This window comes from Babylonia areolata, chromosome 20 (genome assembly GCF_041734735.1).
Source record: "Babylonia areolata isolate BAREFJ2019XMU chromosome 20, ASM4173473v1, whole genome shotgun sequence".
In the NCBI taxonomy this organism is placed as follows: domain Eukaryota; kingdom Metazoa; phylum Mollusca; class Gastropoda; order Neogastropoda; family Buccinidae; genus Babylonia; species Babylonia areolata.
This window is the reverse complement of record NC_134895.1, coordinates 33,995,402-34,007,838: the sequence shown is the minus strand read 5'-3', so window position 1 is coordinate 34,007,838 and position 12,437 is coordinate 33,995,402. Positions and strand designations below refer to the sequence as shown.

General features: G+C 40.3%; 1 protein-coding gene across 1 annotated transcript in view; it reads left to right on the top strand.

Annotated features, from left to right (window-relative positions):
• LOC143295442 (tax1-binding protein 3 homolog) overlaps positions 1 to 7,167 on the top strand; it is a 7,736-nt gene extending 569 nt beyond the window's left edge. Inside the window, exons 2-4 of the mRNA XM_076607141.1 lie at positions 2,430 to 2,582; positions 3,200 to 3,277; positions 6,039 to 7,167. Coding sequence (XP_076463256.1) covers positions 2,430 to 2,582; positions 3,200 to 3,277; positions 6,039 to 6,248 — 441 coding nt within the window. The 3' untranslated portion in view covers positions 6,249 to 7,167. The remainder of the gene's footprint in view (positions 1 to 2,429; positions 2,583 to 3,199; positions 3,278 to 6,038) is intronic.
• The last annotated feature ends 5,270 nt before the right edge of the window (positions 7,168 to 12,437 follow it).

Here is a 12,437-nt window from a genome sequence, read left to right as displayed (position 1 = left end):
AACTCGTGCCTGTGTGTGTGTGTGTGTGTGTGTGTGTGTGTGTGGTTCTGTGAGAATATGTGGGAAGGAAAAGGCTTGTACTGTAGTAGACAGGCATGATATCTGGGTAGTTAGAGCATCAGACTTTAGATTTGAGGGTCTTTGGTTTGATCCTAGCAGTACCTAGTGCATTAAGGGCAGACATCTGGAATCTGGAATGATCCGCTGCAGGAACCTTTGCAGATTATCATTGCAGTGGGTGATGGGAGCGCATGGCTTGATTAGTCCATGAATTTATTTATTTTGTTTTAAGCTCAAATTGTCCTCATCTATATTTACTCAACTATATATAAATTCACTTAACAATAATTTAATTTAACTATGTTGAACAAAACTTTATATGCTACTCCAACTGACACGGTTGTTCTCGAGTCGTTCTCCAAGATGGCCTGGGTCAGCACTGTGTCTCCCTAGCAGGGTGGGCTGGGTGTAGGGCTGGGGGGTCTACTGCTCTAACGGACACCCCGAGTTGAGCTCAAAGATGTCCTGTTGCAGCGCTACAGCTCTCTAACCTGGTGGGGGGGGGGGGGGGGGGGGGGGGGGAGGGGGGTTTGATTTACTCATGGGGGGCAGCCAAGGCTGCTCTACCCAATGCTGCAGAAAATGCGGCAACAGAGCGTGCCTGTACAACCTCCTCCTTGGGTTAGTTCCAGTCTGCTACTGTCCTGACAAAGAAAGAGCATTTTATACTGCTTTGAAATTGTCTGGGGGACTATGTAGCCATGGCTGTTGTTGTGCACGTGCTTGGCGATGATGATGTTGCCACATGGTCTTTGTAAGTCTTCATTTTGATCTTCCTCTTGGTTTTGTCAGCAGGGGTCAGGAATTCCTCAGATGATAGAGCTGGAACCTGGCCTCCTATCACTTTAAAGAGTGACAAGCCTTTGTTGCTTCCTGCACTCTTGTAGTACAGGCAAACCTAGCTCCTGGAGCATTCAGGTGACACATCCTGGGTCTTGTGACTTGTGATCCCACTTTATGAAGTGTGCTGCCTGTCTCTGCACTCGCTGAAATCTGTTCTGATCTTTTGCCAAGTACGAGTCCCAATCATTGTCTCTGTAGTCTAGGACAGATTGAACGACTGAAATGTAGGCTGTACGGCGGCACTCTTGAGGACAGTTGCCCAAGTTTTGTCGGAGGAATCCGAGCGTAGAGCTTGCCTTCTTGCAGATGTTTCTAATATGAGTGGACCATTTTAAGTCTGCTGAAATCTGTATTCCCAGGTAGGGATTTTGATCCACATGTTGGAGGATTTCCCCATCAAGTTTCTAGTAGAAGGACGAGCGGTGTTTGGTTTGGAGAACATAACATTTTTTGGCATTAAACCTCTTTCCCCATTTTCAAGTGACATTACCAGATTTCCAGGTCAGCAGATGTTCAGACCTGCTAATGCCTGAACCTTCTTTGTGTGTATGAACGCGTGCAGATGATATGCTCATGTGCACATTCAAGATAAGGTACATATCAGAGTTCAGTGGGTTGTGGAAACACGGAAATTTTCACACCCAGCATGCACCATCCAGGAGGATAAGATTAAGAATAATAACCAGCAAGTTGACATTGATCATAAGATAGGAGAGAGATCCTGTGAATACACATTTATGGTTGGTTGACATTGATCATAAGATAGGAGAGAGATCCTGTGAATACACATTTATGGTTGTAAAATCCAGCCCATTCCTCCAGTCCCATTCCTTTTACTGTTGTATCTGCAAAATCAATTGCTTTCAGTGTAAACAGCAAAATCATTTTCTGCTAAATGCCTTTTAATTAGACTTGCAGTTTGCTGTCCTGTATGGCGGGGTCTAAAGTGAGACTGCTGGTTACAATCTGAACTGGTTGAAGACCTCACCATCGTTCAAACTAAGTTTAAAAAACCACTGAAAATCGCCCCAAACCGCACAAGAGTTGGTTCAACAATGAGAAGGATGTTTAGGTACATGTGGCAGGAAGTGCTGACTAAGTTTGGTGTTATTTTTTTAAGAGCAGCTCAAGTTTGTTAACTCTAATGCTCAAGTCACCAACCGGCAACAGCAGCATTCTCCCTACAAGTCACTGTATGGTGACTGTGGTGTTCTCACTGCAAGTCGCCGAGCGGTGACTACAGTGACCAAAGGGTAAAGTAGTGCATGGGAAGCACACAGCAGCATAGGTTTGAAGTTGTGTACTTTAAAAGAACCAAAGTGACTGTTTTACAGTTGAATGTTCTTGACCTCATTTAGGTTTTGTTGTTTTACAAAATTTATGTCATGAATTAATAAATTGTATGGGTTACATGAAAGGCTGCTCATTGTTCTGTGCAGATTTCAAGTAAAAGGATATTAAAGCATATGCATAACTACTGAGGTTTCAAAGTTGAATATTTGTTTCATCTCTGTGCATTTCTACAGATTCCAATCCTGCTGGAGAAAGAGCCAGACACTGACCAGCAAGGAAACCCACTGTATGAACCTGATGGCAAACAGAGGTACCGCTGTGGCTTCCGCATTGGAGGGGGCATCGACCAGGATCCTTCTCAGAGTCCTCAGGGTTACCCAGATAAAGTGAGATTTCCCACCCCATGAATAATCATTAATTAACCAGTTCAGTGCCAGAGAATTTTGTAAAAATAAAAAAAGTGCTCTCCCCTTGCCAGGGAATTTTGAGGATTCGGGGGTAATAAATCACAAAAAATTCTTGCGCAAAAGTTATGGGTGATACAGAAAGAAAGTAAACGTTTTTGTGAAGGAAAATGAGTGTACTTTCTGCTTATGGGCTTTTTTTTTTTTTTTTTTTTTTTTTACCCAGTTAGGTTATTTGTGGATAACTGTTCAGGCATGTGAAGTCAAGATTATAATTTTTGTGCAACAAAAAAGTCTGTTTCCACCTCTGCATAATAACATACATAAAGAAAAGAAACAAAATACAGCTAGAAATAGCATGCTTATTGCCAGATTATACCTGAAGAAGAAATTAAAACAGGCTATAAGTTTATAAAAACAAATCGTAACTCGAGCAGACATGTAGGTAAATCACTGTCCCAACAATGACAAGGGTGGGTAAAGTCAACGAAAAAGGTCAATCACCGCCTCAGAAACTGTGTCTGGTAGTGACTGAGTGAGTAAACCTCCCATTGTAAATGTTTATGTTTTTTTAAATGTGGGACTTCTGTTGTGTGCAGGGCATATACGTGACATTCATCTATGAGAACAGTCCTGCAGCACGATGTGGCTTACAGCTTCATGACAAAATTCTACAGGTGAGTGTTTCTCATCTCTTTAGTTTACAGCAACAGAGATCTCCAGCCAGTGGTTTTGGTCAGTAACATGAGGCACACACACACACACACACACACACACACACACACACACACACACACACACACAAACGCACACACACACACACACACACACACACACACACACACTTTTTGTGATTAAAGTTTTCCAATTGACTTTTTACCGCAACTCTCTTTATTTTACCCTGCTGCAGGTACAGTTGTCAAATGGTTAGAGCGCTAGACTGCCTGAGTGTCTTGAGTTTGATCCCTGTCACACCTCAACATGGGTTAAGGTGGAGATTTTTCTATCTCCCAGGTCGTCATATATGCAGACCTGCAAGTGCCTGAACCCCCTTTGTGTGTATACACACTCACAAGGAAGATCAAATACGCATGTTAAAGATCTTGTACACCCATGTTTGTGTTCGGTGTGTTATGGAAACCAGAAGATACCCAGTATGCACATCCCGGACAACGGAGTATGGCTGCCTACATGGCAAGGTAAATAAGCAAAATGGTCATATGCGTAAAATGTTACATGTCTGTGTGTGTGACTGAAACCTGACTGAATGACACAGGACATGAATGATAGCACCCAGTGGCAGCTGTCTGTCGGCTTTACCCAGGTAGGCATGCAGCTGTCTGTCGGCTTTACCCAGGTAGGCATGCAGCTGTCTGTCGGCTTTACCCAGGTAGGCATGCAGCTGTCTGTTGGCTTTACCCAGGTAGGCATGCAGTTGTCTGTCGGCTTTACCCAGGTAGGCATGCAGCTGTCTGTCGGCTTTACCCAGGTAGGCATGCAGCTGTCTGTTGGCTTTACCCAGGTAGGCATGCAGCTGTCTGTCGGCTTTACCCAGGTAGGCATGCAGCTGTCTGTTGGCTTTACCCAGGTAGGCATGCAGCTGTCTGTCGGCTTTACCCAGGTAGGCATGCAGCTGTCTGTCGGCTTTACCCAGGTAGGCATGCAGCTGTCTGTCGGCTTTACCCAGGTAGGCATGCAGCCTGATGTGCAGATGACTGTGTTTGTAAAGCTCTTACAGTTTGGTCTCTTACAGAAGATAGGTGCTGTTTAAATATCCATATCATCATCAACATCTAATTGAGAGGGAATGGGAAGGGGCAGGGGGAGAGAAATAAAATAGAAGGAAATCCTAAGCTTGCATCACACATGCTCCAGCAGACTAGGTCAAGGGAGCTAAGTCAATTTACACATTTTCAATCATTTTTTTGTATCTTTTTGCAGCTTAGATGCCATTTTAATTACACATACTTAACCGTGACCCAACTAGTGCAGGGTAGTTTCCTGTTTGCCAGTCATGTGAAGTATGTTCTGATGAGGTTTTCCTTCAACTGCAGTCATGTACCACACATGATTATCATAGATTGGAACATGTTTAAAGATATTGTGAACCAGGATTTTCTGTCTACGAAATATCAGTATTGAGCAGATGATACAAGCACTGTGTTACCATGAACCCAGTTGACTGCTGCCGACGGAGGAGTTTGCTTGTCAGTGAATAGGGCTGTCACCTCACTGAGATAAGACAGTCAGGATGTCACTCATCACTGTGTATCTGGACTTGTTCTTCTTGGGTTTTTTTGTTGAGGAAAATCAGTTACAGGCTGACACCATTGATAAGTACACAGATAGTAACTGCCATTCAGACTCACGCCAGACTGATCTTCTTTCACCATGGCTCAGCGGTCAAGGGCTGAATTATTAATCCTTAGTGAGTTGTGAAAGATACAAAAGAGGGTGCTAGTCAGGGGTGCAAAGGGGAGGTAACCTACTTCGGGAGGTTATCGGCCGTAACTACTTTCGTTTTCTCCACATAGGCGGGTAGTAATTTGCACAGGACCGGAATCAGATCCCTGCCAGAGTCTGCACTAGTGGGTCACGGTAAGTATATTACTTTAACGTGATTTTAGGAAGAAAATTTCCTATAATGTATATATACATTTTTTCTTCTTCTTCTATTAACAGTTGGATGACAGGGCTGTGACAGATTATGTTAGCCACTGGACTTTTGATTCTGTGTTCACCAGCGATCAGGGTTCGATGCCCTCCTTTCAGCATGGTGTTGTGTCCTTTGGAAAGGCTCTTTACTCTGACTTTCCTCACTCCACCCAGGTGTGAATGTTTACCTGACTTCGGCTGGGGAATACTAAAATGGTGGAAGGCGAAGATTGGGCCCCACCATCCCGTGCTGAGCTCTTGACACAGTGAATATTATTTTACTGCCTTGATGGCTGTATCACTGCTATGGGACCTATTGTATTGTATTTCTAGTGTATTGTAATATTCTTCAGTCACAACAGATTTCTCTGAGTGAAAATCATGCTGCTCTCCTGAGTGAGAGAGCGTTCCTATAGTGAGAGCGCTACCTTTTTTCTTCTTTTTTTTTCTATTTTTCTTTTCTACCTACAGGTGTATTTATTTTCCATCAAAGTGGATTTTTCTGAAGAATTTTGCCAGAGACAACCCTTTTGTTGCTGTGCATTGTTCAGAATGTGCTCCAAGTGCATGCTGCACACGGATCCACAGTTTATGGTCTCATCCGAACGACTAGCGTCCAAACCACCATTTAAGGTCTAGTGGAAGGGGAGAAAATACTGGCAAAGTGTGGGATTCGAACCTGTGCACTCAGAAGTTTCTCTTGCTTCCTAGCCTTGCCACTAGGCCACCACTCCGCCTAACCTGAGCAATGAATGATGACATGAGTCGGTGTGTGCCACACAGCTGAACGGGAAGGACTTCACCGTGGTGACCCACAAGCAGGCGGTGGAGAACATCCGCAAGAAGCCAGTGCTGAAGATGCTGGTCTACCGCAAGGGCATGCCCCAGCTTCAGAAACCGCCGGGCTCCAGCCAGCTCCAGTTCCAACAGTACCAGCAACAGCCACACCCCCAGCAGTACCAGCAGCAGCAAGCACAGTACCAGCAGTATTGAGACGAGAGGTGTGGTGGATGGGGTGGCTTCTTTTGGCGATGGTGACTGTAGCGGTGCGTTTCGATGCAGACTCAAGACGTGTATTGTATAATACAGTGAAGGGGTCGTGGTGGGGGTGCTTTGGTTTTTAGCGTAGTCTGTGCATTCATGCTGTCGTCTTGGGTGGTAGGGTTTTCATAATGTTTTGTTGTTTTTGTTTTTTTCTGTCACTGAATGTGTCCTGTGGTGGTATTTTTCATGCAGAGAAAAGGAGGGGGTGGGGGGAGGGCGTGTTGGGGTGGTTAGGTTTTATTGTACTCTGTGCATTTATGTATGGTATAGTGGGTGATGTTGGGTGTTTGTTTGTTTTTTCTCTCTGTTGTGTTCAGTTTTCTTATTTCTCTAAAAGACAGGTCTGATCTTTTGTTCACCTATTTTCCAGTTTATTTAAATGTCTTATGTTTTCTTCACACACAAAAAAATGATATTATCTCTCTTTTTTTTTCTTTTTTCTTTTTTGCTGTTAAAAAGCCTTTTCCTTTCTCTTTTTTTATGTCTTTTGTTTTCTTTTATCACACTTTCTTGAGACAGAGTTTAACGGAGGTCCAAAAATCAATCTGCTGAATCAGTTTCAGCAACTTTCACAGGGATATAATTGTTATGTTTTTGGTGTATGTAGTATGTTGTTTTGTTTTGTTTTCTTTGTTGTGGTGTTGTTGTTTTTTTTGTTTTTTGTTGTTGTTTTTTTAAGTGTGTTTACATATCATGGAATGCTGGAAGCTGGAAATCTGGCAAATGACAAAACATTTTGTTGTTGTTTTGCTTTAATTTGTTTGAAAACCATCTGCTGGAAAGAAGTTGGCATTAGCAGGTGGAGGATGTATAATATTATGATCATAATTGTCGGAATGTTATCACTGCGCCATATCCCAAAACCTCATGTCCCACCTTCCTCCCCCCCCCCCCACCAACTCCCCCCCCCCCCCCCCCCCAAAAAAAAAAGAAGAAAAATAGAGTATTCCATGTGTATTCAAGTTTTTATCCTTGTGTCGGCAAAAAAAAAAAAAGAAAAAGAGGTATAACTATAAGATGTTCTTTGTACATAAAAGCTAGAATCATTGACTTTCTTTTAGCATGCTTTTTGAAAGTTCTTTATTTTGTGTGTCTTGTTCTAAACCGATCTATGGAAGGCTTGTTAGAGCTGTTAGGTTTACTATGATGCTTGTTTTCCATTTCGGAACAGACATTTTTTCTCTACCCTTTGTAAATGGATGTTGGGAATGGTTCATGTTAAAACAATGGCTTTTTTCTGTGTAGCTTTTGGAGTACAAAGTTGTTTTCTAATTTGATTATTTCATCTGTTAAAAACATATTGTTTTTCCTGTCCCACACATTGTAGAAAGAATCTGTGGTATCTTGTCCATGGATCCTGTTCTGTCCACAGTCATTTAGGCTTCATCTTCACAGAAAAGGCCTTTTTTCATACATTATTCTGCACTCCAATTCTTATGGATAGAATTCACACATGAGTAAACTGTTTACATAGGTATCTCACAAAAGATGAAATAAATTTTATGACATAGGAACTCTTCTTTTTTTTTTTCTTTTTTTTCTTTTTTTCTCTCTTTTTTTGTGCAAAAGTCTTGGCAAGAACTTTTATCAATAAATAACACACCACTTTAGCTTTGCTTAATAGATACATGTATCAATAAATAACACCACTTTGGCTTTGCTAAATAGATATATCCATAATTAGTACACTGTTTGCCTTGCTTCTGTACTGAATTAGCAACAGCAGCTGGAAGTTTTGGGGAGGGGGGGGGGGGGTAAGTTATTTTTTTATTATTTTTTTTTAAGATCTTTGTGGATAGTTATGTTTTGAGTTGACAATGATATTGGACATAATCACTATAGAAAAAAAAAAGTTAAAAAAAAAAAAAGAAGAGTAATTTCAGTAATGTCTGTCCATTGATTCTGTTTGATATGTTGACATAATCATCATCATGACAGTCTTCTTCACTTCTTTGCCCTCAACTCAACTCTGTGAAGAGTCATTTGGGCGCCGCAACACAGAAGAAAGCTCACCAGATTCCTCCAGGTCTGTCAGTTGTGTGTGTTACGACGGTCTTGCTGTGTTTTGGTTGTTGGGGGGTCAGAGGGGTGTGTGCTGGTGCCGTCTTAAAGAGAGATACACGATGGACATGATACATCAGTGCAGGACTGTACGGCACTGCCCCAGCCCACATTTCTCATTCCATTAGCTCACGTTGTCTTGCCTCAAAACGCATTGCATCGAAGACTTGACATGGTTGTTGTGCAGATGTTTGTGATAAGTGTAAATAATACACGACATATGTGCATACTGATGAATTTGAGTGTTTTGGGTTTTTTTTTTGTGTTTTTTTTTGCTTTTGTTGAGTTAATATTTTTATGTTATTGATATATTTTAGTTTAGTCTGATGCTCTCTCTCTTATCTCTTTTTTTTTTTCTTGTTTTTATGGTTTCTTTTTGAATTTCTTGTTTTATTTATTTATTTTTTAAGAACATTACTTTTAACAAGTTGTTTGTATTGTCTGTTTTCCTGTCTCATTATTTATCATGATTTTTTTTTTTTTTTTTTTTCAATTGCAGTCTTTAACAGTGAACAAAACTGTGTAATTCTCAGTCTGTGTCTTCTTTCAATCATTCCCTGGTTTTTCTCTTCCGTGGTAGCAGCCGTACGTAATATGATTGATATCAGGTGATGACGACAGGTATTCTCATGTTGTCAGTTTAGATTGGTGTCGTAAATGGTGGGTTGAGGGAAATTGAAAGTTCTCCAGTGGCTGGTGAAGCAGAACTGTGGAAGAAACTTAGCGTGTACACTATCTTCGTTTGTTCTTCGGTCTTTTTCACTGTCAGACAAGGTGGGGGATGTTAGTCGGGTTTCTTCACGTGGTGTTTGGGCCACTGCCCTGTCTGGCTGTCTATATTCGCTGTGTCATGGATCTTGTTGGTTCTATATCATGAAGGGATCCCTTCATGTCCCTGGCTGGTGCTTTGATCTGTGTATGATTTGTTTGAGGTGTTTTTGGAAAGTAATTGTCTGCAAGCAATTGTCTGCATGCAGAAAGTAGTTGTCTCACACTACACCTAAAAGTGATGGTCTGATTGCAGAAAATGATTGTTGGAATGCAGAAATAAATTGTCTTAAAAGAAAATGGTTGGTTTAAAACAAAATAATTGTCTTGTACCAGAAAGTAATTGTCTGAATTCTGAAAGTAATTGTTTTAAAATGACAGAGTAATTGTCTGAACGCAGAAAGTGATTGTTTGAATGTGGAAAGTAATTGTCTTAAAACAGAAAGTTATTGTCTGAAATCAGAAAATTATTGTTTTAAAACAAAAAGAAATTGTCCAAATGCAGAAAGCGATTGATTGAATGTGGAAAGTAATTGTCTCGAAACAGAAAGTAATTGTCTGAATGTGGAAAGCGATTCACTTGAAACAGGAAGTAATCATCTGAATGCAGAAAGTAGTGGTCTGTCTACTAATTGTGTTGTACATGAATGTAACCTCTTAACTAATTCTTTTCTTTGTTTTATTTCCCAATGAGTTATTTCATTCCTTTGAAGAACAGTGGTGATGTTGACAGATCTGTCTGCTATGATTTTTCTTCAACATCCATTGAAAATACTGACTTTTTTTTTCTTTTTTTTTTCTTTTTCTTTTTTTTTTAGAGCTATGGACATCTTCAGATGCATACTGATAAATTGAGGATTTTCACAGAGAAAGAGAGAGCAATAAAAAACAAAAGGGGTGGTGGTGGTGATGGGGGGGGGGGAGCATTTTCAGATTTTGCATGAGAATCAGAAAACCTTTAAACATCACTGTACAGAATGCATGTACAGCAGAAACTGTCATGGGGTGTTGGAGGTCTTTTTACATTGGCCCACAGAAAAAAATGAAGATTATTGAAAATGTGGTTGTCCAGAATGGAACTTTAAGCATACAAATGCAGAATGCATGTGTAGCAGAGATTGTCACAGGGCATTGGAGATCTTTCTAACATGCCCCACAGAATAAATGAAGATTATTGAAAATGTGGTTGTCCAGTATGGAACTTTAAGCATATGATTAAAATACCAAAGTCTTTCATGCATAATGACTGTTGATTTTTTTTTTTTTTTTTTTTCGTTCTTGATTAAGTGGGCAGATTCCATAGGTTCAGTCATCAGACCGTATTCGACCTGCTTTTTCTCAAGATTATCAGCACACTCTTGTTAAAGTTTTAATTCCATCTGATAATGATCCGCACCCTCACATGAAGCATGTGTGTAGTTTTAATTTCAAGGCACTCGTCCAAAAGTTGTGGCAAACACATCTGGTGTTTGTATGTATGTGTGTGACAAGTTTTTTTGTGAAACAACAATACCAGTTTTAACATTTCCGCACCATAAGATGTCAGGGGTCCTTACTATATATGCATATCAGTTTCCCTCCTACAGCTGCCTGTCTCACCTCCTGTCTGTTCTGTCTGTGAACAATTCCCTTTCCTGTTCTCTTTCCATTTGAAGTCAGTATTTTGAATCGTTGGAACAAATGTTTTTGCCTTGTGAGGCGCATTTTCATCAGGTTTATGACTACAGTTCTTGTACAAAGCATGAGAACATTTTGTTGGTGAAAATGGTATGTATTTTAATGGCAGAAATTGCTTGATTTCTCTTGGCTTTTCCATCTGATTGTTGTTGTTTGTTTGGTTGGTTGGTTTCCTTCTTTTGTTGTTTTCATTTTTTCCTGTTATATTTGAGTATGCACTCAGTGTCTCACACTCACTCACTCACTCACTCACACGCACAGGCACACACACACACACACACACACACACACACACACACACACACACAAAAGCACTCACATGCACATTCACACACACACACACACTCTCTCTCTCTCTTACCTCCCCCTGCCTTCTCTTTGTCTTTGTTTTTCATGTGCTGCCTCCTTACATTGTTTATGTGCTAGTCCTGTGTCATAATACAAAAAAAACCTGTTTGGTTTTATCCCACTTTTGTCGTGTCTTGTTTATATTCAAACCACTTTTCTGGGAATACGCATTGTAAATTAAATCTCCAGAGCGTTGTGTGTCTTATTATTCTGTCCATCAAGATTTTATCATTCATTTATTTATTTATAATGTTTTCTTGTCACCTTTACACAAGAATATATCTCTTTGGTATTGTTTCATTGGTTGTGCATGAATCTGAATCTGGTTCTGGATTAGTAGAAGAAGCCTTCCATTGGTTTTCATGTAATAGCAGGGCTATTTTGTTCTGCTATGGTCTCTTTGGTTGTTGTAGGCTTCAAGCTACAATGTATTATTAATAAAATATTTTTCACATGTTTCTTAGACATGCATAATGATCTGGGGTTGTATATATATATATATATCCAGTGTGTGTGTGTGTGTGTGCAAGTGTGTGTGTGTGTGTAGGGGTGTGTGTGTGTGTGTGTGTGTGTGTGTGTAAAAGCTATATTTCTGTTGTGTTGGTGTGTGTGGGTATGTTTCTCCAACATTTGTTACTCAACTGTAATGCTCCAAAACGTGCAGTTCTTACAGTTTCAAAAAGTCCTGTTCTGAGCGTTTTGATGGTCATTGCTCATCGCCTCTTGCTGCCTGCTTTCATGAAAAATGATATTGTCATACAGTTTCCACATTGTCCAGGTCAGCACTTTGATTTGTCTCTGTACACGATCTAAGCCCTGTATAAATACATTTGATATTGTTATTAGTACTTTTGTTAATATGTAACTTCATGACTGGTTTACAACTGATAAAAATCTAGAAGCTATTGCCCCAGAGCTTTGCAAGTGGTAATGTCACAAGGATGAGCAGGAATCTCTCAAAATGTGAACAGTTTTATATATGTTTTTGTTCAACCCTTTCTCAACCACAACCCCACCTGCAAACAAAACAAACAAACAAACAAAAACAGTGGCACTCACTTTTGAAGAGAAGGAATGGAAAAAAGGCTAAAAAAGAAAAGAAAAAAAGAAAAACAAAAACAAAAACCAGGCAATGTTTCAAACCTACATTCTTCTGTGGGCTGAACAAAACAATAACAGCAAATATAGAGCTCTCAGTCATCAACAACAGGACAACTTCAGATTGAAAAGAACCTTGCATAGTCTACATCACCAGAATACTTTCCTCTTTTTTGTTTTTTTTTT